This window comes from Epinephelus moara, chromosome 3 (assembly GCF_006386435.1).
Source record: "Epinephelus moara isolate mb chromosome 3, YSFRI_EMoa_1.0, whole genome shotgun sequence".
NCBI classification, from domain to species: Eukaryota; Metazoa; Chordata; class Actinopteri; order Perciformes; family Serranidae; genus Epinephelus; species Epinephelus moara.
This window is the reverse complement of record NC_065508.1, coordinates 27908975-27936050: the sequence shown is the minus strand read 5'-3', so window position 1 is coordinate 27936050 and position 27076 is coordinate 27908975. Positions and strand designations below refer to the sequence as shown.

General features: G+C 41.2%; 1 protein-coding gene across 3 annotated transcripts in view; it reads right to left on the bottom strand.

Annotated features, from left to right (window-relative positions):
- Positions 1-22764, bottom strand: part of gria4b (glutamate receptor, ionotropic, AMPA 4b) — a 181091-nt gene extending 158327 nt beyond the window's left edge. For 2 of the 3 annotated variants that reach the window (XM_050037021.1, XM_050037030.1), the window contains exons 1-2: positions 22377-22762; positions 12239-12397 (exon numbers count right to left, since the gene is read on the bottom strand). In XM_050037021.1, the coding sequence (XP_049892978.1) occupies positions 12239-12397; positions 22377-22467 (250 nt within the window). In that variant the 5' untranslated portion in view covers positions 22468-22762. Of the gene's footprint in view, positions 1-12238; positions 12398-22376 lie in introns of all 3 variants that reach the window. The other variant, XR_007569420.1, reaches the window with a different exon arrangement.
- Positions 22765-27076: the final 4312 nt, after the last annotated feature.

Sequence of the window (27076 nt, the reverse complement as noted above, 5' to 3'; positions counted from 1 at the left end):
CTTTATTGTCCCCTTGAGGAAATTATTTTCCACAGCACCAAATCCATTCCCCAATGTCCACCACAGAACAGAACAAGACACAGTGGCCTGCTTCGGCAACTAGTGTTAAATGAAGCATACGATGGACTTCCTCTCTGTCTGTCCCTGACGGATACGTCTCTCCTACTATCCTTTCGGTGTGCAGCGTCTCAGCCTCACTGCCATGACACTGACACTGTTAAAAAATAAAAATATCTTCCCAACATTATATCCTGCCTGCCCTGCTTGTTTCACTCGGAAATTCGTCAGGACACTGACGCTATATAAACTCGTGATGCAGTTTCATCTGAACCTTAAATAACATTTTAAATGCAGGATTTTTACATTGAATACAACATGGAAGCTTCAGAATATGTTTGGTATCGGCATCAGCTTTTTAACTCTGTCAACGTTTATTAAAACCATACTGAAACCATGTCTTTTTCTCTAGTTGTCCAATTGATGTGTGTGTGTTCCATTTACTGTACTTAAAACATTAGAACTGAAGCCAAAGCTCTTCAGACCCACGATCGATTTCATGAATCAAACAACATCTGAAGGATCAGATTAACAGTTAACTGTTGTTCAGTGCAAGTTGTCTCTTCAGAGTTCTTCCTCAACTGCTCTCTAATAACACACTCATACACACGCGCGCACACACACATACACCTCAGGGGGCCACTTACATAACCAGTGCACAGATCAGGAGGGGGAGGTGCAGGGAGGTGGAAGGGGAAAGAAGGGGAGGGGGCTGAGTTGAATGAGAGGAAATCAACACAGAAATTACACTTAAGATATTCTGCATTTAGTTGTACATTTATGGTGTCAGATTTAAGCTGTAAAATATTGAATGAATATAGACTTTATGAGATTGCAATGCCGAAAATAATAAATATATGCATAATAAGTGCAGGTTACCTTCCTCGTTTATGTTTTTGTCTGATGAAAAAATAACTGCGAGCATACTTAGTGCATGTTTTCTTTTGTGTGAGAGGTTAGTAGACTTTCTTATTAGAATAAAAGAACATGTCAAATGATTAAAAATGAGCATAATTAACGCATGTTTTTTTTACATATCTAAGATTAAATCTATAAATGTGTGTATATGATTATTAGATTTTCTTACTGGAATAAAAGAATAAGTCAAATGATAAAAATCACTTCTACTGGTAGAAACCTGACATTTTTATACCATCACTTATTATCAATCAAAACATTTACCATAAAAATAAATTAAAATAACTATACTTTAATAGGATTGCAGTTACGCAAAAGGGAACAGGACTGTGCTGTATCTCTGACTGCAAAGTCAACTCTTTCATTGGACGTCCTTGCATTTTGCCCGCCACACAAGCAGTGATGCAGGGGGCGCTTTTCATCAAAATGTCTTCACTAAATTTAGCAGCGTATGACTAACGTTGCACCGTCACACATTTTGAGGACAGGTGATATATGCTAATACAGCTGAATGTACAAAAAAAAAAAAAAGTCATTTTGTACTTCTTAAAAGATGTGAAAATAGCTCAGACTCTGGTCTACATGAGCCAGGTTACTTACGTTATCATGCTTACATTTTACCTTGAAGCAGGCTAATGAATCCCTTCTTGTAAAACTCCCTTCTACCCTCCACATCTCCTCACCCCTCCATCCTCCCTCTTCCTCCCTGCTTCGCCACATTAATCTCTCATTAGCAGCCCCCTCCCCCTCTTCCTCTCCACCTTTTCTTTCTCCTAACACCAGCCATTACACACACACGCACACGCACACATACAGGTATACCTCGCCAAAAGGCCTGCATAATTTCACCAGCATCAGAAGAATCCTCACACAAATGAGGGGCACAGGCAGCCATTTAAAGGGCAGCCCTACAGAGCAGAAGAGCCCCTCTGAATGGAGCCCATGGAGGGAGAGATAATAGACTGGAATACAGCTAACATGCCACACAGCCAGATTATTTGCCCGCAGAAACACACAGGCACGCAGAAGACACAAACAGGAGAGCTTTTTCTCTCTCGAGGACAGACAGGGACGGCATGTGTTCACGTGTGAGCAGCAGAGGACACGTAGGGTCTCCTATACTGCATGAGTGCATATAGGAGCACCGGCTGCTCGCTATCTGGATGTGGAGTGAGTCAGAGTGCCATGCTGCATATAAATGACTCGATGCAGATTAAGATGTCAGTGTTTCAATGAAGGCGAAGGCAGGGGCAGCATGTAGGAGGTCAAATTAACCTCTTCCACCCCCACACGCCTTTTAAACCTTTGTCTGGCTGCGTGGTTGAGAGGTTACACACAACAAGGATCAGCTGTGTGAATAAAATGCAGATGAAAAGGTAACACACACCACCGAGGACTCCGCAGCTGCTCTAAAGCATACTGAATTGATTTTTATTTTATATATAGTGATTAGAGTGGCCAAATCTGTATTTAATTTGGAGTTTCTCATTAATGCATGAAGGTCTAATACTCACTTTCACCCAATCTGTGTGCTTCAATCACGTAAAGCTCTCTGAAATGATTGTTCCATCTTTTGGAGGTTAAGATATTCAATATCCTATTTCCCACCTGCTAATCCTTCTGCAGTTTGCAACATGAGGAAATCCTCACTTCCTATCAAATGATCCTCACATTGTGTTTCCAAAGTTATGGATGGAGTACACATGGTTTCTGTTGGATGGTCCCATTTGTCACCACCTTAAAACAGAGTGTAGGTCATTGGCTCAAATGCTTGGTGGCAGCTTCATCCAAGTTTGACTAAGTTCATAGAAAATCTCATCATCAATATAAAGGAAAACTTTGGTTTAAGACAACTTGTACAGAGATCTCTGAAAGCAGCAATATTGCTAACAATAGGTCAAATAGGGAAACACTGTCAAGACACCCAACCATGACTGTAAACCGAAACGTAACCACACCTGTAATTGCGCTAATTTAGGAAACACTTCTGTGGGTTGTTTTAGAGGGTAGAAAAATAGGACCTATGCGGCCATTTGGGTTAAAGGAATTGTTTGTCTGATTGTCTCTTGTTTCCCACCCTTTTGGACTCTGACGGTCATTCATGAAGAGAACCAGCTCAGGAGTCAGTTTCTCAAACCGAAAGAAGACGGTAAGATATAAGCCAGTCAATGAACCTTAAGCTGAGTTCACACTGAACAATTTGTGTCCGTCTTAAGAGTCGAACCAAATTTTTGCTTAGTCTGGCGCCACTTGCCAAGTTTTCTGACATGTCCGAAATTTTGGTTGGCCATTGTCAGCCTCTTACACAGTTGAAGCAGAGCCACAAGTCGATTCCCCAAGGTCAGTGCCTTTCTTTCCTCTTTTTCTTTACTACGCAAAGTAGCAAACAGTGTCTCTGATGGGAAATATGGAGACCATGGTGGTTGAGCATACGCACACCTTTGATGTTTCCTCCTCCTCCTAATCACGAATGATATGAGCGAGAGAAACTTCGGCAATCATGCATTATTGTGAACCACGCTGGTGTAACGTTACAGACCTACGTTTGCAAACAAACTTCTACCTGACTCAGAGCTTTCAAACAAATCTTTACTGACAATGCCAGAATAGTCCACAGCGGCCAACGGGCAATTTTATTGTCTATTTTGAACGTACGGTGTGAGCACTCAGGTTGTGGCTTGATGATCGGACCGCACAGAGTGAGCTCATAAGTCATGAGGTTTGGCTTCACATCACAGACAGTTTACTTGTATGGTGGGAGTTGGAATTGAACAGCAGCATTTTTAAAAATCGCAGCTTCAGTGAAAAAAAAGTAAATAAAGCTGCATATGTGTATGCAAACTGTAATCTATGTACATCATGTAACTGTTATACCTTCTCATTTTCTCATTCTTACTCATGTAATATCATGTAACTTTGACTGAAATGTTTAACATGCAGCTAGAGGAAGTGTTAGCCTGGACCGCAAGGGAAAATAATCAGTCAGGGGTGCAGTTCCCAGAAGCTATAATTCGGGGATAATGAGAGAAAAATGACGATACCTATTAAATGTGTGTCTGTGTGTGATTTAGAATTGTGTTGGACAGAGAGGTTAGCTTATAGCTTGGTTTAGTTTGTAGTTCAGCTCAGTGTTCTTCATATGAGGTCAAACTGCCCCCTTCAGTAAAACCCAGTGGGCGGAGTTTCACTGCAGTCGAGCTGTCGCCAAGAAAAAGACTCCTCCCTTCAATTATTTCCTTCACGTATGATCCTCATTTTTATTCCACTCTAATGTGGAAAATCTCAGCTTAGAGAATGATCCTGCAAAATATTCTTGAGGTGAAATCTTCTCTGTGAGGTATTTTCCTCAAGTGTATCAGCTGTATTATACTGAAAATAGATGGGATATCCCACCTTTTTAAGTATAACACAAGTACCGTGGTCACAGTGCATCGATTTTCTGCCTATTTTCTCCTTTTTTTAGAGCTATTTCACTGCTGATATTGACAACTCGCTTCTTGTGCACAAGCTGCTGTCAGAAACACCTGGATGTTCTCTCTGACTTTCAGTCTAAACTCCCAGGGGAGGTGTCCTCGCATCCAAGAGGGACACGTGGTTGAGAAGTTCAAGGACTCACAGATTAACCGTCACTCTGACTCTGGCTGTCCTGAACTTCAGCACATTACCAGCAATGGCACCTTGACAGCAAGGCAGAGATCCATGAAATGATCGGCATGCTGCCTCAGTGTTTCATAATAAACAGGCAGTCTGTTGTTTTGGCATTTTACTTCCAACCCCTCCACACACGTGAGAGACGAGGGATTTTCTGCCTTCATACCAAATCTGGATCCAGTGTGATGGCATGCCTCATGTTGAGTGCTGTTCAAAACAATAAATTTAGTCTCAGTAAAGTGATGGAAGTGATGCATCACGCAGCATTTGTAGGTGACATAAGGCAACATTAAACATTTTCACTCCCCACAGCTGATGTTCCTCCAGGCTGGTCAGTAACAAATGTGTCACTGTTCCGACCTGATGGCCTCTTTCAAAATAAAATGCCAAAATGTTGTAGTGAGACGCAGCTTTACACATTATCATAAAATCTGATAACAGTGTCTGAGACATCGTGTGCAGACTAATGAATTCAATGGAATGAAACCAAATGGCCGGACAGAGACCAATTTGACTCCCCTCCTCACCAGAGCTACGTGTTAAATTAAGGCCCAGCAAATAAATGAATTACCCATTAACTATATGCAATTCATTTCATCTGTCATTAATAAATAAACTTCATCAGCTGCTGCACTGATGAATTTTACTGCTAATGAGTTCTACCTCTCAGCTCTAAAAAGAAAGATCGATCTCCCATCAAAAGTTGCATAGTCTTGCTTTAAAGGATACGGCCGATGTTCCTCTTTACTTTTCTTATTCTCCACAAATCCCATGAAAACACCAAACCAACAATGCATGAGTCAGACTTCTCTGTTCTGTCTGTGGCAGAGTACATTTGTTCCTACTGAAAATGTAAATCTTTGAAAATAGGTCACAAACATATAGCTTCATTTTTTAAGACACATTATTCTAAAACAGCTGGGCAGCTGCAGATTTTAGCAAACATTACTCAAAGAGGAGTAAGACGTGCATTTATTTGCCTCTATTTTAAGCAGCTGATTAATGAACATTTGGTGCTCTTCTGTTTACTGCATCAGGACTGGGACTGAGTCAAAATAAATCACTGAATGTGTGTTCATGGTAATAATTATGTGTTATAATAATGGAGCTCTGTGGCACCATAACATCAAGTATCAGCCTTTGGCCACCTTAATTAGGACCAGTTTATTATTGGTTTTGGTCTTTTTATGGATTTGCTGACAAGGAGAAAAATATGTATCATCAATTCAATTCTGTTTTAGTTATGAAGCCTAATATCACACATCCCTCTGTCCTTTGGACCCTCACAGCAGATAAGGAAAAACTCCCCAAAAAGCCCTTTAACAGGGAAGAAAATGGTAGAAACCTCAGGAAGAGCAACTGAGGAGGGATCCCTCTTCCAGGACGGACAAATAAATACTCAGCCTGATGGAGACATTAAAGAAGCAGTTCAAACCAAAACAAGATGTCTGCCTTCTCTTCAATATAATAAAACTAGATGGCACTCAGCTTGTGGTGCTCAAAGCATCAAAAATATCTATTTGAAAAACTCAGCAGCAATGTCCTTTTCCACACACAGAAGGAAGTGCGCATCTACTCCTGAACGAAAGGCTCCTGACAACGCAAGATGTAAACATAAATGGCGTCCTCCTCGGCTGAGCTGTAACGTTAGCTAGCTTAGTGGTGCTAGGTGAGCTAGCAGTAGATGCACTCTTCCTTCTGCGCAGTGATACGATTGGTGGACGTAGGAAGAAAATACTTCCTACGTGAAACTGCTCACAACAAGGTCTGTGGATTATCTTGAGTAACCCGGTCATGATTTTTGGAAATAGATATTGCAATGTATTCTCAAAGAACAGTTTGTTTGATATACTATGGGTTTGCGCCCAACGAATGATAAATTACATAACTGACGTAAATTTAGGGAGGTTAGGTTGAGGCAATAAAAGTTACTGGGGTGAGGTTTAGGAAAGAAACATGATGAGACTGTACCTTAAAATGACTCAAAGTTCACACAGATCCAAAGATGCAACTCCAGGGTGAAAGTCCCGGGCGAAAGTCTGTTTTTTTCTGACCCATCCGCCACCCCAAATGTATTATTTTATTTTACTATTATTTTTTTGGTGCTTTGAGCACCACAATCTGAGTGCCGTCTAGCTTCATTATAATGGAGAGAAGGCGGACATCTCTACGGCTCTAACATTCGGTAACTCACACCAAAACAATCTCGATAAGAGGAAAACATTTAGTTTGTTTTAAGGGTGAACTGTCCCTTTAAATATCAACGCTGCAATGCAGAGGCGATCAATGTTTTGACTGTTGCCTCATTTGTTCATGGTAATTATTCCAAGGTATCACAATCACCTTGATACTGATGAATGATCTTGCTGTATGAATCACCAACAGAAGAGCCTCTCAAAGTCGTGAGATAACCAACAAAATAAAATTTTATTAGTGGCTTGACATTACAGTATGACACCAGTAACACCAGTGACCCCACTGTGAATAATATGGAGGCTATACAGTTAATCAGCCAAACCAAACAGAATTAATCAGTATCTGGGTCCACAGAATGATCATCAATGACAATGGGGAACATACAAAAACATTTGTCCCCGTCCTCCCACCAATTGTCCCCATCAGCCTTCCTGACAGCAGCACGCCGAGTCGCTGAATGGCCTAATCTCTCTTCACAAATTAGCTCCGTCTCTCATCTCCCCTTCCCAAATGTACGCTGTGCCCTTAAACGTCACATGGTAACGCTGCCTATTCATAACCATTATCTCAGGGCCTCTGATAATGGAGCGAAAGCAGGCGCCGAGGAGGAAAAAAGGAATAAAGACACTGGGAAATGTAAAACGGAGGGGTGAAAGCAAGCGCTGCGGCTTCGATCTCAGATTCCCCGCTGGCCCTGAGCTATCAGAGCCATTGATTGGCTCATGTAATTCTGCTCTGATTTGGCTTGGCCAATCAATGCACTGCAGACTCACTTCCTGTGACTGTGCAGCCATTAGACTAGAGGTGAAAAATCCCATAGTTTCTTCTGTTTCCTGGAAATATACAGTTTACGCCCTCCCACGCCTCTACGACAGGACGACTGCTGCTCTGCTCTTATTGCATTGGTCATCCAGAGCTCCTCTAACAGCCGTTTCCTGTCTCAGTGCCTCATTACAGTGACTGTATTGACCGGGTGAACACAAATTGCCTGTTCTGAACATGGAGTAACCTTGCAAGTAAATTACAAGCACATGTGATTCAAATAAAGATGTTTCAGATGCTGCAAACTTGGTCTCTTTTATAACAGAAACTATTTTTTAACAAATTATTAAGAACATTTTAGCTGATCAAAGATACTCAAGCTTTTAGTAGTAAATCATTATGGCTGTGTTTCCTTCAAATAATGTGTAAATTTAAGTATTTTAAAACTAAGACCACATAAATATTCATGCTCCTTCCTCCCACAGCCCACTTTAAATATACTGCAACTGTGTATTCATGTATGCACTTATACAGTATATATATATATATATATATATATATATATATCACCCTGCAACTGCTTTATTTTCTCAATATATTCTGTTCTTGTGTTCATAACCCACTTTTCTATTTTTTCCCTGCACTACTCTATCTGCTGCTGGCACAACTCATTTCCCCACGGACATCAATACAGCTTCATCTACTGTAATTTCATCTTAGAGGTCATTAATAGGCAAAATCCTACAGATGCATTTGTTTTAGTTATAAAAGCATTTGAACTGAATGTTTGCGTCAGCACAGTCTCAAGGTTTCCTGTGACCCCACCAGAGAAAGGCTGATATAAAGTTGCAGAATACAACTACAGTACACTTTTTGTTTGCTGTGATGGTGCAAAGGCAAAGATACTGCATGAGGTGAAACAGACAGCTGCATCAAAATTCATATTTCTCAGAGTCAAATCTGAACACACAGACATTTAAAATCAGGGCCATGTGATATATTGTTTCAGTATCTACACTGAAGCTGAATCGCAGGACTTGCGATGTCAAGTGTGGCACATTAACTCAAGCGTGTCATGCTACAGATTTTTGGCTGCTTGATACAAAAGGAAAGCCTGTATGGTTTTCATTTTTCATTACTGATGTTACCAGCCATCCTCCATAGCTAATTCGGCATACCTTTAATGATGCTAATTTCTCTAAATTTTAGAAACTCCTGGAGGGTAAATTCAAGAGGAAATGTGAGGCTCTAAAATGGCATGTAAAATAAAAAAGTGTCAGTAAGGGACCGTTCTTTACTTATCAGAGGAGAGGGGAGTGGCTAGGGTGCAACTTTTTTTTCTGATGGAAGCATTCTTTCCACATAATGTGTTCAAGGACTGTTGGAAATTTGAAAATCCAACAACAATTTCTGTTTTTACAATTTCTGGCTACGACAAATAGTCTAATTTTGGCGATTTTTACAGAAAGCATGCATGTTTTCTCTAAAAATCAGCAGTAAAATAAATACAAAATAACAAACAGTCCCTAAGTCATGTCAATACACTTGTAGTCTGTTAACATAATGAAATCATTTCCAATATCTGCCCCTGGTCATCCTACATTTGCACACACACTTACACACACGCACACACACACACACACACACGCACACACACACACACACACACACACACACACAAAACACCCCCTAAATTACCAAACAACCATAACAGCACTTCATTCTCTGCTTAATTTAGCCATTGATTTTTCTTACTCCAGATCACACCATAGATAGTGCAAGACATCAGGCTGCAGTGTTTTATTGGTCTTTGTGGGAGCCCCCTGCACTCTCTCTCTCTCTCACACACACACACACACACACACACACACACACAGAAGGAAAGAGAAAGAGGACGTTTCCCCAGAGATCATCACTAAAAAAATCACTGCCTACTACTGTTAGGAGATCTAACCACAGCAGTGTGTGTGATTGTTGTTTGTGTGTTTACAGCTGCTGTCGCCTCCAGTGTGTGTGCGGCTTTGCTCAGATCAGATGTGAACCAGCAGACACTCACAGACACAGCTATACTGCCACATCATCACAAACACACATACATGTGCACACATGCAGCCTCAAACACACACACCAAACTGTTTTAGTGGCATGATGGAGACACAGATCCGATATGGGTCAGTCATGTGTCATTTATAGTATTAACAATTTTTTTAAATCTGGGATGACACGCAACATAATTTCTTTAAATGCTTATAATACTAATAAAGATATTCTTATTCATCATAGTAGAGCTGCAGAGTATCCAACTTGTAAAGGATAATTCCAGTTTATTACAGCTTTGATCTTATTTTCATAGTTTAGGATATTATTTGAAAACATTCTACGCACCAAAATAATTGCTGAGGTCTGGGAACATGACAAAATTGCTAAAAATTGGTTCAACAGGGCAAAAAACAAGTCAGCTAGTCATCTAAACCACCTAATCCTCTTCCAAATAAGTCTGACTATTCTGGGTTTTTGGTTAAAAATCTATGATTGTCTGGTACTTCTTTTTAGTGACACTGTCCAAACCCAGATCACAGTAAATATCTTAACATTTTGGAACAAATGTTTTCTTCCTGAAAATGATCTAAAAAGATCCCAATCCCATATCAGATACAGAACCAGGGCCAAATGCATTAATGATGAGGAAACCGAAGACGTGTTTGATGAGACGGAGCACACCTCACCCATTCATCAGATCAGGCGTACACACAGTTTCAGGTGAGATAGCTGCAGTAGATACGATGAGGAGGAGATTGATACTGAGGGACTGGTAGTTTTGTTTTTAGGTTGCTTCACTGATTGTGTTGTTATTACTGCAGGCTGCACTGCGTTCTGTAAAATGTCGATCAAAAGCACATTTATAAAGTCAGTTTTAAATCATTTACAAGTGATATATTTCATCACTTTTAATTTACAGTCATCTCCCTGTTAGTGATCGTTACACGTTATCATGTGAAGCACTTTGTAAAGTCAACTTCAACATGAGCGCTATAAATGAATCATTGATCACCTGTCTGACGTTAAATAATAATGATGATGGAGATTTTACCGTGATGATGGTTTGCTGAAATGTGATGAATTAATTGTACGGATGCTAAATTGCCACGGCTGTGCGTGATGACAGGTGCTCTGGCGCTGTTGGAGAACCTCGCAGATGCGACACAATCGATGCAATTGCACTTTCTTTACCAAAATAGATATGTCGATTTTGTGCGTCCCTTATTTTACTTGGGCAAGTTCTGCCTTTTTTTAATTGATAGGACAGCTCAGATAGACAGGAAATGCAGGAGAGACAGGGAGGACGACACGCAGCAAAGGGCCGCTGGCTGGAGCCGAACCGGGGCCACTGCGGAAGACCCAGCCCACATGGGGTGCACGCTCCACCTGATGAGCCAGAGGTCGCCCCATGCATCTTTTATGATGGCATAGATACAGTCAATAGATGCCACTAGAGGGCGGAGTCAAAAGTTTCACACAACAACAAACGAGATCGTAACGATGCACCTTTAAGTGGTTCCGCCACCATTTCAATTTCTTCGTCTCTCCTTTGGTCATATTTGGCTTGATCTACGATACACTGCCTCCACGATCTCCGGTGGCACTGCTCTGCTTCATCTATATCTGTAAGCTTTTAGAAAACGTGCACGAATATGTATGAAATGGACGCAGAGTACGGACAGAAGGCTCCTTCCGTCTCGGCCTCCGTATCTAACATTGAGCATAAATGAGCCCTTATGCCTCATTTCCACTTACGTATGTGGCTTGTGTCCGTAGAGCCGTAAATAAATGGATGATGCCTCTAGTGTCCAACGCAAGGAAGTGCATTTCCTTACAGATGGTTAGAAATCTGATAAAAGCTTCCTGTAGCTGTGGGGGAGAGGCGAATTTTGCAGTTTCTTGACACCCAGTAGTTTGGAATATGTGCTTGGAACATTACCAGGACAAAAACAGGACCTGACATGTACGCGGCATGTTTTGTTAAAAAAGACGTATGAACAGCTGAACGAGTCATAATGACGATCTGACTGTATGTAATGTTTAAGCATATTTAAGCAGGATAACATTACTCAGATTCACAATGTGTTCAAACTAAACAAGTTCTTTTTAATCAGACAAACAATCAACAGGCAACTGAGCTGAAGAAAATAGCCTGTTAGCTAGTTAGCAGCCTGTTAGCTAAACTAGCACACTGTCTCTCCGAAATCCACCGCAAAAGTTACATTTTTTGTATGTACTCTTGGCAAATCCCAGACCAAATTACAGAGGGGAGGAGTTTCACAGGCACATCAGATATCACGGATATAAGAGGAGGAATATAATGTTACTCAGTGTACCCACGTCCCATCTCCAGCTTCTTACTATAAGGTTATGTTGGACTATTATAATTTAAGTACAATGCTGTTATTATTACCAATAAAAATGATGGTGAAATCAAGAACCTGGCTGTAATAAAACTGAATTATCCTTTGTTTAAAAAGCAAATATCGTCCATATATCCTGGTAAAACTTTGGTCTGGTTACCTCTCATACAGAAAGCCTCATCTTCCTGTTTTACTGTGATCAAAAACCCCACACTGCACAAACACAACATGAAACCACGTGATCGACTTACAGGCATTGGTGACGGCGAAGCTGTTGGCCGTCTCGATGTTGTCCACGTGAGGCACCAGGTTGAATGGGGCTTCCGAGGCGTTGGGGCTGGTGTTGTGCAGGAAGATTGCCAAACGAAAGGCAGTGTACTCCTGATCAGTGTTTCTGATGAACAGACCGCCTGAACAGAAGGAGGACAAGCACAGGTCTGATGAGGAGCATGTGGGGAGGAAAAGCCCCAGAGGAGAATCCACTCTATCTCACCCATATGTTTAATTTTATGACAGACAGTTCAACTCTTTCTGACACAGAGACGTGAAACAAGTGAAATACCGGCAGAAAACTATGAAAACAATTTCAGCATTATCTGCAGATTTTCACTGGCTTGAATACAGATGACATTTTAAAAGCTACACACCCTGATTTGATCAGACTCAGCCTCCATATTCATTCATTAGTATTGACCTATCTTCACTGTTCACTAGAGCAGTAGTTCCCATCTCATCCAGCCACGGGGTCCAAATTTCTTCTTAGTCATTAGCTCAAGGTCCGCACAGTTTAATATACTCAATATAGGTTTTAGTTTCAGAAAATGAAACCACGCGATTCCCTCATGAGCTATGATCTATTAGCACAGCTGCCAGAAGATGGCATTCTACATATCTGTAAACCATGAATACATTACATTCTTATGTCTCATATGTATCAAATCACACTTCCTAAAGAAACAGTATATGAGCTGACTTTGACATCAGGAGGTGGAGGGGATGGGATGGTGTGTCATCTAGGCGAGGCGCCTGCCAAGCTGCAGACCACTCTTCAGGACCAACAAACTGAGAAGTCACTGTTTCCAACCTGGATTGTGCCACCAAAAGCCAAAACAGGATCTTTTCCTAACCAGAACTTAGTGGTGTTTATGCTGAAACCTAACTACATGTTAACTACAGGGTTGTTGAAGTGTTATGAAATGTTAAGCATCAAGGTATGAACTTGATCAGTGGTTCCCAACTGGCCCAGCCACGGGATCCAGATTTCTCTTTAGTCATTAGTTTGAGGTCCACACAGTTAAATATATTCAGTGTCACACTTGTGTTTGGCTATGTTGTTGAGCTAGTTTGCTGTCTCCGTTAAGTAGCTGTCATTCTTCACCAGGAAATGGCACTGAAAAAGCTCTGTATCGGAAATGCACTGTACATCAAAATAAAGTTTGTTTTTTACAAACTTGACACATTTGCAAGTCACTTGCGGCCCATTCAGAATGGACCCACGACCCACTTTTGGACCGCGACCCACCAGTTGGGACCCACTGAACTAGGTAATAACCTACAAATGTAAGGTGTCCATGGTTTGCAAAAACGCACAATGCCAACATTTACTCTGGTGACTGGGTTGGATCTCTTCTCCATGCACAAGCACTTTAGTCACATAATGACACCAGAGCATTTTGTATTTGCTGAATAAGTCTGTGAGAGAGGGATGAATCAAAAGCTTGTAATAATCAAAGCTAAAAAGTAAAGTGTGTGTTTGGAATATTTTATCACAGATGTTCCCAAGGTCAATAATGAGCCTCCACACTAGTTACAATAGTTATTTCTATGACTGTATTTTCATCTGCCACTTCTATGACTTGGGTATGTTTAGATTTATGCATAAAAACAACTTAATTAAGATTCAGGAAACATTGTGATTTGGGTTGAAACAAGACTAGCCATTCAGATCTGCATAGTTTTTCTTTTTGCTTTCAGTATACTGCAGCTGCCCTTACATAGTAAGTACTGCTACCTGGAGTATGCATACAACTGGGACGTAAGTAAAAGACACAAGTTAATAGTATGTGATTAAGAGCTCAACAGATCCTGACATTATTACTTAACATTCCCTTGGAGATAAAACAAAATGCCATTCATCAAGTTCACCAGAGATGGAGGTCAATCCAGAGAGCTCTGCTGCTGTTACTCTGCAATATATATAGTTTTGAGTTATAACTGCATACGTTGCAGATTGTTTGTTATTGCTTGATTGATTATTGTCACTGCAGCATTTGTCAGCTGTCAATGTGCTGTCATCTTCCTGCAGCTAAGTCAATATGACCTATGCAGCCAGTATGCTGGCTTGCATACTGTAAAATGCGACCGGATGCAGCAGAACATCCTGGTATTTGGACATACTAAATCTTCTTATGACATACAAAATAGTTTGATAATATGTAGATTTCAGTTGGAACTAATTGGTGGACATAATTGACATTACCATCCTTAAGACCAACCCACTCTCTCTCCTAACTTGTCAAATACCGACACTTGGTCAGCAGCCCTCAGCGTCAGATACCATCACATCGAGGCACCCTTTAGTGTTTTAAAGAGACGTAAAGGGCCACGTCTTTTTCTGAGCAATGGCAGTAGTATAAAGAGCAAGAAAATCCATATAGGGCAGGAGGGAGGTGTGGTAGATGGATGAAACAAACACAGGACTTTCACCAAGGAAACTGTTGTTCGAATCCAGTGTGAAACCACAAACCCAAATCATGATCTTTTTTCCAAACCTAACCACATTGCTTACTTTTGTTGCCTAAACCCGAGGAGGTAAACCTAAAAATGAAGTAAACCTACATTTGAAGTTTATTTTGAAATGACACCCTATGCATTTAATGAGCAGAAACTGTACATTTCTCATGTACATAGAAGTTTCTTTTGAAAAAATAAGACATCGCTGAGCATCCAAAAGTGATGCTGGAGGGTTACCAAGAGCGTCATAGTTTGGCATGTAGGGCTACTGACCAGGTGTCTGTATTTGAGGAGTTGGGAGTGAGAATATGCTTAGACACATGCTGTTAGCATTGCTAAAAAACAACAACACTTATTTAAGGTTAAGAAATCTTCATCTTCATCAAGATTTATACTTGTGTGTCAGCTCTACCCCGTAGCGTACACAGGTGGCCTATGCCATCGTGAGCATGTATACTTGTGCGGTGGTGTGTCTTGGTTGGTTGATTCAAAACACACATTAAACATGGCTTATTAGCAACAATTTCAAACACAAGTACACAAATCAGCTTCTCTATAACTCGCAGCATTCACAGACAAAGCACTTGACTTTATCTGGACACATTTTCCCCACAAATACAACATGCTAACGTTATTAGCACAAGCCTATGGCATTTTACATTGTATAAATTAGCCTAATGGCTAGCTTACTTTTCCTCTACTCCTATGAAGTCAGGAATAACAGCAAGATTTAACAAAGGTAACGTTACAAAATTCGGCTCCATTACAACTTACAAGCTTCACCGACAAAACAACTGTCTTATACTAAACACGTTTTCCAAACAAATACAACATGTTAACATTATCAGCACAAGCCTATGGCATTTTACATTGTATATATTAGCCTAGAAGTGAGCGAAAATTTCCTCTAATCCGATAAAGCCCGGCTAAATCACACACAAGACTTAAAATGCTATTTTGTAGGGGCTTTATTCTCTTAAAAGTTTATTGTTTCTGATCTGTGAAATTACACGCAGTAGTGCAGAAGTAAATAAAAGCTTCATTTCCACTGAGGGAAATGGTTTCAGCTTACAGAAATAGACAGGAGGTCTGCATCGCCGCAACGTGTAGTTACATTTCTGGGGAGATGCACGTCAATTTGATGCAAAAGTATAAATCCTGCTTTATGGTGAAAACAAGAACTAGTTGGTAAAGGTTTGAGAGGGACCACAATCACGGTTACAGTAAAGTTAGGTCCTTGTCAGATAATTATAGGTCATATTCATCATTTAAAGAAACAACTACTGCTTTCCTTTGTGAGAAAAAACTCAACACAGGCTATTAAAATCTTTTACCAAATGTGTTTTAAGGTTTCAAAGACTGTTTTAGTGACTGTGGTTGGAGAGAAACCTCTATCGTATTAGAAGTGCTCACAGCTGACTGGACAATATATGAAATGTAATAAAAGCCCATTATTGTTCTGGTAGATCACTACTGCTGGCAATCCAGGGTTAATCCTACAGTATAGCAACTCGGGACTCTTTAAGCACCACACTGGGCTTTGTGACATTGTAGGATACAATTTGATTGGCATGTAAATCACCTTTGTTTCATATCAGTGCAAGCAGAAAAAGAGATATAATATTCACAGTATATCCTCCTGGATCAACACAGCTTTTCATTCCGTTTTTTTTATGCATGAGCAGCTCCAGAGTCAAGAATCAGTTTGGCATCAGAGATAAGACTTTGCTCTTGGTTTCTTTTTTACATTACAGCCTTCTTCATATACAGAGATCCTGACTACGCTGTTCATGGTTGTGCAAATGTCAGCGGTGTTTTAGGTTTGAAGCAATTTGCTTCACATTTGGAAATCTAACTTAAGGCTATATTTCTTGGGATGAGACAGTATAAATGTCATTTCAAGCAAAATGCCAGCGTGTTCTTTTTATGGCTGACCTCTTTAAAGGTAAACTTTCGAATATTTTACTCCTTTATGATGCCCACTCGTGTAAAGCCTTTACATATTTTTGCATAACTCAAGTAATAGTTGGGAAAAAGCAGCTGTGAATTTCATATAATTCCAACTGTGATGGTTTCATGTCCCATTGACTCACACCAAATGCTCACAGGAGGTGTTAATTCCTGATTTACAAAAAAATGGTGCAAACGTTTTGATCATCTTGGCACCCGATCAGTAGGAGCGCCCTTTGCATATTTCAAACTTTAAAAACTTATCCTCACTACTGATTAAACGAGGAGAAATATCAAGCTTTGACCTGAATCCCACTTATTCAGCTGCGACTTTCCCTTCCGCTAGATGTCACACAAAATGAGATTCAGTACAGAAGTGCACACTGAAGTTCCCCAGACTTTGAAGTTTCATATGGTTTGCAAACAATAACACTCTTCTGGGTTGAGCTTGTTTGTTTTTGACCTCATTCCCACCTGGTTTATGCTGTCTGGATGATGACATTTGATCACAGGCTTTATACCACAGAATTTACACCTGCTTTTATGAGTGTTTCTTTTTACCTCTGCTCACATTGGGATCAGATCTCTGTATCTAAATTAGGCGAACGGAGCTGGATGACTTGACAGCAAATATGGTGTGTTTTAGGTCCAGGGAAGTACAGTAGCGTACTCTCAAGGGGGCGCTAAGATGTGTCATATGAGGATACTGTACTGCAGTTTTCAGGGTTTGTCACATTACCATTGGGTCCAAAAACACTTTTTCCCACAAGCAACTTTTACACTGCCTGTTCAAGGCAGGAATATCGTGCCATTATGCTTCCTCGCTGTTCTGTATATGAGGTACGACTGCAGGATGAGGGGACAAAGTTGTCTTACCTCTGAGCCTGGAACATGGGTAGCAACAGCCCTGAAATGAGGTCTGTGTAAAACATAAAGCCAAAATAAACGTGGCCATGGACAGAACGGGTGTGACATTTTAGTGGCCAACTCCTTACCGGAGCTCCGTACCAGGGGATGAGTTGGCCGCAACATAACAGAGAAGGTAAATAATTGTGATTGACATGTTATGCTTTTAATGTTGTTTATAAAGTGCTGCTGACGCATATGTTACATGTCACACTAGAGCCCGATGCTGTTGTGTTACATGTCGCACCTCTTTTGATTGCGGCATACCAGGATGCTGTGCATAATCACACTGGAGTGGAATGATGCCACTGTTATCCAGTTCTGTGTAAAAATGCAAAGGAGGCATAAAGAAGGGATTTTGTAGCGCCCCAATTTCTATATAGAAAGGCCTATAGACTTACATTGGGAATGAGATGTCTATATATCGGTGAATACATTTTTTTAAGCGTCAGTGACTCATTCCACTATCAAGGTTTTATCGATTTGGTCCAACAACATTTTGAAAGTCTAAAAGAGCCACAAGATTCAATTATTTTATCCCTGTTCAAGTTAGCAGAGCGCTAAACCGGAAGTCAGCCACTCGGCCGGACTCAGCCATGCTCAGCAAGCCGTAAGTCTGTAGTGTGCCTGCTCTGTGGCGCACTCCGATCATCCAGGCAATGTCATACTGCTGAAATTGATCTTTTTCGGCTTCATGCGCCACTGTGCAACTTTCATAGGAAACAATGGTAATGCTTTATCCAAGTCTCTTAATACATCCATGATGGAAACAGCTGATGGTAACTATATGCTACTTTTCAAAAGCCTTGCTAACTACAATAATGGTCCCTCAACAGTCTTAAGCCCCTTTCCCACTAGACAAAAAAAAATGTAACACCCACTAAGATTTAGCTTTTGTATTTAATGGGAAAAGGTTACAATTGGCATTCACTCCAGGAACAAATGACTCTGCAGTAGTCACAGGTATTTATTGGCTGTGGCTCCATTCGGCAGTGATGGAAATACAGTAGTAGTATATATTCTCTTTGCCATTGCAATGTCATGACAAGCTGCCACAAAATACCATCTGTATCCATCCAAGCAGTGCTCAAACATTATTCAAAATGTAGTCAGCATCAAATCTGAGAGAGAGAGACTGAATAAGCACGAGATATTTCACTAACCTCCATGCTGCTTTCTACTGTTTACGAATCTGTTTTCTGGCCCATCTGTGATGTCGAATGTGACACACCAGAGAGGCAATGGGAAAGCAGTCCATCACCTATTTTTAACTGGTTTTCCCACGTTTATAAAAGCTGCATACATGTGCTAATTTTGGTGGAAAAGTGGTTTTATTAAATTGTGTTTATTTTTCCCTTACTGAGGAAGGGGTTATCTCTAACTTTTAAACCTCTTGAGATAGCAGGAAGAGGTGGAGTCAGGGGAACTTTTCAAACTGTTGGGCAGATTGTTCTTTAAAGACTGGGGCACACTGTGCAAACTGCATTTACACCTGGCTGAGATCCACTCTCAATGTGAGCCAGATCACCTCCAGACGTGGTCTGGCTAATTCTGCTTGCACTGCATTCTGCCACATTTACACCTAAATGTGTTTTTCCTGATTAGATAAAGGGGTCCCCATGTGCTGTGATCAAACTGGTCTCAGTGGGTTTAAGATTCTGGCAACATCAGTTTTACCTCAGTAAATAAACCTTTAGAAACGGCACAGTTTTAAGGGACACCCAAAATCAAAAGTACATATTTTGTTCTCCTACCTGTAGCGCTATTTATCACTCTAGATTGTTTTGGTGTGAGCTGCTGAGTGTTGGAGATATCAGCTGTAGAGATGTCTGCCTTCTCTCTAATATAATGGAACTAGATGGCACTCAGCTTGTGGTGCTCAAAGCTCCAAAAATACGCTTGAAAAACTCAACAGCAAAATCTCCTTCCGAAATCATGCCCCTTGTTACTCAAGATCATCCACAGACCTTGTTGTGAGCAGTTTAATTTAGGAATTATTTTCTTTCTATTGAACTACACCCACCAACTGTATCGCCATGCAGACGGAAGTGTCCATCCACTCATGAGGTGCTTTTTATTATGCTAAATTAAGCTTCCTTGCCTCCTCTTTCCTCCCGTGACCTGGATATCGTTCCCCCTCCGCTATCATAAAGGATCTTCCAATCCCTTAAATGCACCCTGAGTAGAGAAGGAGAGAGGAGAAAGGAGGCTTCTGGAGGAGATTAGAGGGAGGAAACATTTTGCTTAAGACTGATGCTACAGAGCCAAGGATTTCTCATTTGGCAGCTTCAGCTCCTTCGCTCACATCTCCAACTGGTGGGACCAAGATATGAGGAAAAGAAGCAAGTGAGGGAAGCGAGGTGGCGTGTTAGCGTGATGAAATGCACCCATGGACACATGTTTCCTGCCCATGACAGGACAAGGTGTAAACATTAATGGCATTGTCCTTGGCTTAGCTGTAACGTTAGCTAGCTCAGTGGTGCTAGGTAAGCTAGCAGTAGATGCACGCTTCCTTCTGCATATTGATACGGTTGTCAGGTGTAGTTTGGTAGAAAGAAAATAGTTCCTTCATGAAACTGCTCACAAGAAGGTCTGTGGATTATCTTGAGTAAAAGTCACGATTTCTGGAAAGAGACATTAAAGTTGAATTTTCAAATCTTTTTTTTTTGAGCACCACAAGCAGAGTGCCATCTAGTTCCATTATACTGGAGAGAAGGCAGACATCTCTACAGCTGATATCTCCAACATTCTGCAACTCACTCCAAAACTATCTATACTGATAAACAGCACTACACCTAAGAAATAAAAATATATTTTTGATTTGGGGGTGAACTGAGCCTTTAATAGAGTTTACATCCAAACACACAGCCAGGCTACTCAGATGATGTTAGCATCTTCTTCAGATGTGATGAGAGCTTCAGGATCCTTAACAGAGAACCTGTAAATCCTTACAGAACTCTGAAGGACCCCTTTAGTGTTGCTTTAAAAACCAATTCTCCAAATCCTGTTTCACTTTGAAGGTGGATTTAAATCACTGTGCTTTTCAAACTTTTTGAAAAGTTTTTTTGGTCATTTTTATGACTAGTCTGAGAGTATTTTTTTCTGGATGTGACAGATTGATGTTCTGTCGAGGATGTCATCCCAGCCCTCCATGAAGTGCATGCTGGGACAGGCTGCAGCCCCAACATGACACTTAAAAAAAAGACAGCAAATGATAAAAAAAAAAAAAAAAAAAGGAGTGAATGAAAAGTGGGATCTATAATCCTTGGGATCTGCCTTCACATGTATCACTGGTGTCAGAATTCGCCGATGGAGCTTGTTTGCCATGGCTGTATTTGAGCACTTGTTTCTGTGTTGCAGGCATGTGTACACACAGCACATTTCCCACTGCTAATAAGTGTTGATTCTACACTGAGAATTATTTGGAGCAGATGAGTGTTGATTGGGGAGGTGTTTGCCCTCTCTAAGAACTGATGGAGCTGTGTGGTGGCTGCTCAAAAAACTACATCAAGTGTTAAATGAAGTCTGGTTGCTGAGGAAACACTGGCACATAGCGGATTTATACACTCCCAGAGGTCAATTACAGGGCTGAGAGGCGACACTGGTATTACATCAACAATGTTTGCTGTCATTCGTAGCAATGCTGTTAAACAAACAGTGATACAAAATGGTTTTAATTTCTAAAATAGCAGAGAACTTCATCTAAAATTGCAGAATATGAGCAAAAATCCACCCACAGCAGTAGTTTTGCTTAAATCAGCAGCAAATATTAACTTGAATGTTCAGCATGTTGGCACAGCAGTTCCACAGATGCAGATTTAAACCCCCCACCCAGCTCAAGTGTCCTCACTTCCAGGGGTGCTGTTCTGTAACAGACACTGACCTCTGACCTCCCCCGGAGGGGCCGGGGGATTCGAGTATCACGTTGATATAAAAGGACAAGGAGAATCATTTGAACAGCTTGTCATTTTTCATCAGCCTCACTGGTCCTGATGTGCCTCGACTCCGCTACATGCAGGGGTGCAGTGGAGGGTAAAAGCCACAAAAGTCAGTTTGGGCGAATGTGTAATTCCAAAAAGAAGGTTTTAACACCATCAGGATAAAGACAAAAAATCAATTGCGATTTTTTTACAGGAAAAAACATAAATGACTGCTTCTCTGGTTAATTGATTTTTTGGGAGGGCTGTGTTTATTAACTGGAGGTCACAGTTTGCCCTTCTTTTCATCCCCTGGCTTTAAATCAACCAAGTCAATGTGCCTGCTAGTCAAATCAACACCATGAAGCCAACCTCTTTATTTCCTGTTAAGTTGTTAAATGGGAACGTGCAGATGTTTAAAAATAAAAGAGGGCAACTGGGAAAAGAGGAAACAGTGGAGCTGTAAAGGCCTATGGGACCGTGGCAGAGGTTTATTACAGCGCCAGGACCGGGGGTCTGCGAGAGTGTTAACAGCAGTCAATGCACAGGCAGCCTGCATAGGGAATACACACACACACTTTGCTGCTCTGATCTGCTGCAGTGGCGGAGTGCACTGGGATACACACTCTAGCCTGCAGATACAAAGCGCATTAGGTGTGTGTGTTAAACATGCACAGCATCAACAGAGGAAAGAACCCTGTCTGCATGTGGTATTTCAAGAGAAGAGAAATCAAAGACTGCGGAGGGAAACCAACAATTCCCACTTTGAGTAGTGCTGAGGTGTTAAATGGCAGGGCAGAGGCAGCACACAGGACGTCCACACATTCATTCACATGATTAATTTTCTGCTTGGAATTAACATTGAAGGCTTAAACACACTCACCGATCTGAACGCTGCTCGGGAAAGCACCCATTGTCAGTCCCCAAAAGCCAGAGAATATCAACAGAAACCAGTCGCGAGAAGAAATCCTCATTTTGTTTCGGTTATAAACTGATGAGAGACATCGAGCAGGTTTAATTAACACCCCCGGGGCAAGAGCAACATCACAGGGTAAAAAAAAACAAAGACATAAAAAAAAATATCAAATGCCCGTTAAATATCCATGTCTGCTTTGGATGGCTTTTTTCTTGGATGTCCCCCCGCAGTGCCGCTCGTTTGTACCGTCAAACTGCGTCCGTCCGTCCGGCGCTGGAGATTTTGCGCACAACACCACCAAGATGAGGGGGGTGGGGGGGAGCATCAGCCAGCGGCGGCCAGTGCGTCTGGATGCGGCTCAACTCAACATCACAGCAATAACACACATGCGCCTTTTTACCAGACCGGGGCAGGCAGGCAGGCAGGAGGGGCGTCAGTCAGTCCGCTCAGCACCAAGCGGCGGAAAAGTCCCTGCAGCTCATTTAACACCAAAACTTCCAGAGCTGCTGATGCGCAAATACACAGAATGTCTGCGAGGACTGATGGCTGACGAGAGATTTTTTTAGAGTCACATTATTTTAGTCAGCTCTTTTTTGCATCGGAGATTAGTTTTTAACTCCAATATGTGCCCCTGTCTTCCTTCTGCTGAAATCATTCTGCATAGTAAAGGTTCCATTTAAATGTATTAATTGCAAAACATAATCACAATGAAAGCTACAATGTTGTCTGTGAACTTTATTTTGCATGATTAAAATGGCTTTCCACCGGGTTATTTATCCTAATTTATATTTTTTTCACTTTAATAGCAGGGTGTCTGTTTGTGTCATTAGGTCCAAAGTGCATGTATAGATCCACCACCCTGATAAATAAAAAGGGAACAGCCCTGATTTATTGCTTTAATGCACAGGGTGATATATAGGTAGGACGCAGTTTTCTAATCTTGTACTTGGACCACAGCAGCTTCATGTGAGAAACAGTGTCATAATCAAATGTTGCTACAGGGAAATGAAATTAAATAGCAAGAAAAATGTAAAAGACACAACAATGTTAAAGGGTCCTGTGTAAAAAGTCATTATTGTGTTCTGGGTTGCAGTTCCTCTAATGGCCACTAGATGCTGAGTCCAAGGAAAGTACTCTAAACCCAGCCTGGTCTCAGTCCCAGGGCATCAATATACACCGCTTGGGCTGTGCCCCCAACATCACTATAATAACATCAAGGGCACCCTTACCACCCAGTCTCACCTCTAAGTCATGGAAATCCAGCACTTGGACAGTAACCTCCGGCGTCAGAAACCGCAAAAAAAGCTGTCCTTACACATCTGCATATGTGGCCAGTGGCCTGTAAACTAAAACAGTGCTCAGCGGCGTCAGGGGGAAACGTGGCGGGAAATCAATTAAAGTTAAGGCAACAGAGGTCCGAGTAAGGCATGCAGGAGAGGTGGTGGATGGGTCCAACAACCACCGACTTTTACCTAGGAGGCCAGTGTTCGCTACCCATAAAATTGGAAAGCCAAACCCTGTAGACTGTATGCAAACTGTACATTTCCTGTGAAAACAGAAGTGTATTTTGACAACAGACAATGCATGTAACAGGCTGAAGTTGACACAGCGTCCCAGAACGTCAACAACCCACACCCAGGGTACTTTGCACATTGTATCTTGACATGAAAAGTCTATGACCAAACACTGATATGTGATGCGTTCAGTGAGAACATGTTGACCCTTAAGCATCTGTAAGAGATGCAGGGGCTTTTAACCAATTCCAATATAAACCCATCCATGTCATTATTAGACAATTAGAACAATGGACGTAATATAAACAGAGCAAAAGTCTGCTAAGGGAGGACAGAAGGGGAGGCAGATGGGTCCAATAAGCACAGGACATTGACCAAGAAGACTGGGGTTTGTGTCCCACGTTAAACTAAAAGTTAACCACCACCCTAATAAATAAAAGAGAACAGTCCTGATTTATAGCTTTATTGGTCGGTGTGATAAATATTTAGGACACAGTTTTCTAATCTTGTACTTCGATCACAGCAGTGTCATGTGAGAATTTTTCCCTGAAGTGTCATGATTAAATGTTTCTACAAGAAAATTAATATAAATGGCAACTACAATTTCAAAGACACAAAAATGTTAAAGGGTTCTATTTAAAAAGTCATTATTGTGTCCTGGGCTGCAGTTCCTCTAATGGCCACTAGATGCTGAGTCTAAGGAAACTACTCTAAACCCAGTCTGGTCTTACTCACTTGCCTGGGCAGGACCCCTAATGCTCTTATAATGATACTGGGGGCACCCTTAAGCATCTGGAGACACAGGGGCTTTCAACCAGTTCTGGTGTAAACCCATCCATCCCATTGTTAGATGTTTAGAGCAACAAATAAATTATAAAGAGCACAAAAGTCACATGACATTGACCCAGGAGACTAGCGTCCTGTGTTAAACTAAAAGTCAACGTTAAGATATTTTTTTCATGACAGTCATTAGTCACCCATGATCTTCTCCTAACCCTAACCAAGTGGTTTTGTTACCTAAACCTAACTGGCCACCCCCTCTTAGTCACGTGACTCAACTCATGTAACTTACTGCTGACCCCTTCTGCATCAAGATCTGCCGACTGACTGCATAAAGATTTAGCGCAAAAGGCTGCCCCTGCGATATTGTAGTGACACCAGAGGCTTCTACCCAAGTGTAAAAATATGACGAGCAGGGGCGAGACCACGTTGCTAAACCAGTCTTTCAAAAACCAATGGTACTTAAAGGTTAGGCTCACAAGTCTTTCATAAAACAAGACAATGATAAGGTAAGTGACAAGATGGAGCAGTACCACCAGAGATCATGGAGGGAATGTAGTGTAGTTTAAGCAAGAAACAACCATGGGAGACAAAGAAGAAATTTAAATAATGGCAGAAAAGAAAGAATCAGTATTATAGTGAAAAGAATTCTCCATCCACATGTCTGGATATATTTAATGGCCTCACAGACCACTGCCATGTACACCGTTTAAATTTACAACATTACGACCTCCTTCACCATCGCCTTTGGCCTCTGCCCTCCAGTGTCATCTATGGGCTGTATCTATGCTATCATAAAGGAGGCATGGAAGGGCGGTGATGTTTACAACATTTGAAACAGACATAAATGAAGCATAAATAGGCCTTAGTGCAGTCTAATACAGCAGTCCTGCAATGAATCCTACCTTCATGAAGGCTATTGTGTTTAGAGGTATAAATTCAAGTATGTTCATTTTAGAGGATGCAGTTTGTTGTGCTATAACGTGTTGTACTGACAGCTGTTGCTATTATTTTGTCCACCCCATTTGTATCATTGAGGGAAGGCTAAATAAGAGAAACCCGTGTGTGTCAGAAATACTTTATCTGTATGAAGCTAGAGCCAGAACCTGCATAACGGGGGAAACAGCAAGCCTGCTCCCAAAATGTTGCACTATTACTTTAAGATGATGTTTTGATGAGCTAAAACATCATAATGATCAAATATTGCATAATTTTAGTCAGAAATTTAATTAAGATAAAGTCATCTGGAGGTTTTGTCGAGGTCCTCTAAGTAGAAACGAATACCAGTGTTATGAGACATTAAGGAAGCGTACAGACTCCTTTGGGGTGATGCAGTTAAAATAGGGAGCCGTAGGATATAGTGAAGCTGCAGCACAAGTTTTGCTGATTTTGAGGTTTATAGTTGCCTCAGGTAGACCTCCTTAGAAAAATGAGTAATTATGTGTGAGACAGTGTTGGAAGCAGTGCAGGAAGTTGATAGTGCTTTTTCCGATGTGAGAAAGGCTGAGTGCCATTACTAAAACGCCATCATTAGAGTATGCTGAAAATCTGAAAAACAACTTCTGCTCAAAGGAGGATCAGCACACAGTCACCCCTGAGAAAAAGTAGCAAAAAACAAAATAAAAAAAATAATATTCAGTTTGACTCTACAAGCTGCCATCTCTAATAATATTAATGGAAGGTTAAACTCCACAATCTTGAATCCAAACAAAAGAAACCTTGCCACAGAAAACAACCTAATGGCCTGACAAATTGTTTGCATTGTATGTTTCTGCAAATCATGGCTACGTTACACTCTTAGAGCTTAAATGGCCACTGGAAAGACACTGGCGGGTCACTACAGAACATCCATGCTGTAGTCTAAAAAGCTGCTGGAAAAACACATATAGATTGCTAAAAAGCACCCATGGTTGGAGCCTAAAAAGGCGCTGTAAACCATAGGCGTTTCTAGCCCATTTTTGGGGGTGCTGAAGCACCCCTAAATTGAATCCCAGCACTCCTAAAATTTGAGAGATTTTTTTAAATTCTTTTTTTACTGCATGTCCCTTTTATGGGCCCGAACTACGCATAGTGCGTCCAAATTCACACCTGTTCTTCTCTATTGATTTTCTCCGCGACGGTGCGTCATAGCGAGAAGCCACGCATATCAGCGAAATCATAGCTTTCCGACAAGACGGTAGTCCAATGTTTTCACAGTGAAAAAAAAATGATAAAGTTACACTAAAATCATGAATAACAGAGCTTTCATACAGCTCTGCACACACATTACTCTTGGATGGATTACTCGCGAATGCAGGCTCGCACAGAAATGCCACGCATATCACATGAAAGCACTGGAGCAGAGCTTTCCAGTGATACCACACACATCATTGT